Source organism: Perkinsus marinus (assembly GCF_000006405.1).
Source record: "Perkinsus marinus ATCC 50983 genomic scaffold scf_1104296958914, whole genome shotgun sequence".
Lineage (NCBI taxonomy): Eukaryota > Perkinsozoa > Perkinsida > Perkinsidae > Perkinsus > Perkinsus marinus.
The window spans coordinates 162,374-165,196 of record NW_003206607.1 but is presented as its reverse complement, the minus strand read 5'-3'; the positions used below and the strand labels follow the sequence as shown (position 1 = coordinate 165,196).

Below are 2,823 nucleotides of genomic sequence, written 5' to 3'. Positions count from 1 at the left end.
GCTTTCTCGTGCGACAGGGATGTTAATACACCTTGAGGGGTGTTTACAGCGGCGATATGAAGCCCGATCCATGATGTCTTCGACGAGGTCAAATGTTGTACTGTCACGATAGCTATTATATAGCTTTCACAACGTCATGTTTGTAATAAATTTCAATAACGATGGCGGCTGATCGGATACCTTAGGAGTCTCAACATTAAGATGAATACATAACAGTTGCGCTCAAGGTTTGGAATTACTTCGCTGATTCTCATCCATCATGGAAGATATTAAATCCCTGAAAGAAGAGGGACTTGCCGAGTACAAGGACGGCAACTACCAAGCAGCAGCCCGTTATTGGCGAGAAGCCGTCGAGATGCTCAGCGATATCGCTGATGCTGTAGGAGTCTTCAGAAGTGTTGACTCTCACTCAAATGCGTAGGATGATGAGGCCGCTGGAGCAATGGCTTCACTTGACTGGGAGCTCGAGCGTTCATTATATCTCAACCTCGGCATGGCACATTTGAAGTGCCATGAGCCTCGGGAAGCTCTGCGAGCGCTTAAATGCATCTTACTAAGTGGCGAGGACGAGCCTGAGATCATGCTGAAAACTCTGTGAGTGTTAGGATCCGACCGTTCCTATCACCGCACTGCACCACCTATTATGCGCGATATCAGATATCGGATGGGCCTCTGTCATAAGGAGCTCCGCGAATGGGATGAATTAGAATGCGATGCCAAAGGAATGCTTGAAGTGGACAGTAAAAGCGTATTGGCTGAGAGGTTGCTCCAGGAGGCAGCAGTAAGATAACGCGGTTCAATACCTATAGAGGATGACCCGACCGGAATCTGTGGCGTCAAACTTCATATCCCTGTCATAGTCAGAGCCGTTAGACAGGACAAATTCGTGAGCGCTCCCCGGAGTGTCACTCGATGACAGCAATAAACTCTGGGCTGCAGAGCTCAAGCGTCGGCGTTTCGTATTGCATCTGCCTGGTGGTGCTATCTATCTCTTTCCCTAGTCGATGCGGGGACGGGATCGTACAGCGTCATCGAAACTGGCCAGGAACATGTTCAGTGGGGTGAAGGAGTGGTCCGATGGAAGGACTGTGGTCGTCGGACCCGAAGAGTCCGGTGTGGCTTTCACATGTCATCCGTCCTATCGCTGCACTTTAGGGACGACTGATGATGCCGAACCGCGTTGGGACGTTGCTACCCAGGCAGCTGCAGCCGCGAGACTCCGTATGGAACGCATGAGCAGGTCGGATGAGCTCAAAAGTGAGTAGACCTGATTCCTGATACATCGTGGATTCCCCTCCCTGTTATGTCCCTCTGGGCAGATTCCGAAGTGGATGAGAGGGCATCATTCGAGAGATTCCGAAGCAAAGTGAGCTCGCATTTTAGATTGTTATGATACATAACATTTCGATGTTATAAAGGCCATGCAGAGAAGTTCCCGGTATCAACAAGCCACGATCAAGAACAGGAAAAGGGCCGAGGATTTACGTTCGGGACGAACCGCCCAGTGTTCGCATGATATCCCCACTGCATGATCGTTTCTAGTCACAGAAGCTGAGTTGAGAATATCTCGACGGCTGAGTGGCGCCAGTCATTTATTCATGTTATATCTCTTCACTCAACAAAGTCGAATTTCGACTGAATAGCGACTCAGATCATACAATGGTGATTTTCATACGTAGGCCTCCATATACTTAGACCACCACGCAGAAGCACTCCCGGTCATGCTCTGATAGCTTGGCGGTTGGGACTGTTGATCTTCGTAGATTCGCTTCGTATGGATGTGTTCTTGGAGTCTTTAAAGAGTCCAATGCTACTGCTTTTCCCCGCATTCGCGTCGTTGCAACTAAGTATCTTCACGAGATCTTCTCAACTGTCAATGTGATCACTGTGAATTGTGTTGTATCACCGAACGTAACACGGCATCTCCGATGACAACAACAAAAACGCAACAACACCGAACCCATAGACACGCATATTACGAACAGAAACCATAAATGGTAAAATTGCAGTTAGTGGGAAAATGGTCACCGCTTTAAACTCACGACAGAATGTACTTGGGTAGACCCAGTTCTACTCCTATCTTTGTCGAGTCCTTCTCTATGTATATATGGTCGTCCTCCAAGTACTTTTTCGTAGCTTCGACCATAGCCTGTTTAGTATTCATCTGCATTCCTTTCGGTGCATGTATTTGTGCAATACCCAGCACGTCTCCATCACCCTCCGATGATGACAACTCTAATACTTTACCAATCTTCTCACCGTCACACATTATCTGAGGAACAAAACTGAAAACTACTGCATGCACCTTCCCTACCTCTGCACCGGACTCAACGTCAACATCTCCATCGATACGCATACCAAATAGTCGTTTCCTCACAGCTAATTTCTTGGAGGCCCGTGTGGTCAACTCCTGTCCAATGTAACTGTTATGAAAGCATCATCTCCTCCTACTCCAGCTCCTATTACCATCCCTTGTTGAACGCAATATGATTAGTAAGATCCAGGTTGTAGTTCAACGGCAATACCTTGTCAGGAGCCATCTCATTGGGACCCTCCGGTACAACTAACCCAATACGTAACCGTCTGTACAAAGCTTCTGTCGATTCAGCATCTGATAGCATCAAATCAATGCCGCAGACTCCCACCTTCTGATATCACCAATATCAGACTTAGGCAATATAGCTCTCAAGCCCAGATCCTTCACTCTAGGGTCCTCATATACGGGGACTTCCGTGTCACCATCACAACCATTTTGGCTCTTCGATGGCGTCCAGTACACCCCTAGGTTATCAAGCTTCTCTATATTCAACGGCAGATGCACCC

The 2,823-nt window shown here is 47.8% G+C and overlaps 2 protein-coding genes across 2 annotated transcripts; one reads left to right on the top strand and one right to left on the bottom strand.

Annotated features, from left to right (window-relative positions):
• Positions 1-259: 259 nt before the first annotated feature.
• Positions 260-790, top strand: Pmar_PMAR027900 (conserved hypothetical protein; the record flags this gene model as incomplete). Its single annotated transcript, XM_002773397.1, has 3 exons — positions 260-379; positions 422-594; positions 658-790. The coding sequence occupies 3 exons, from the start codon at positions 260-262 to the stop codon at positions 788-790; spliced, it is 426 nt and encodes a 141-aa protein (XP_002773443.1).
• A 1,248-nt stretch (positions 791-2,038) lies between these two features.
• On the bottom strand, positions 2,039-2,621 carry Pmar_PMAR027899 (conserved hypothetical protein; the record flags this gene model as incomplete). Its single annotated transcript, XM_002773396.1, has 3 exons — positions 2,039-2,272; positions 2,315-2,423; positions 2,467-2,621. The coding sequence occupies 3 exons, from the start codon at positions 2,619-2,621 to the stop codon at positions 2,039-2,041; spliced, it is 498 nt and encodes a 165-aa protein (XP_002773442.1).
• Positions 2,622-2,823: the final 202 nt, after the last annotated feature.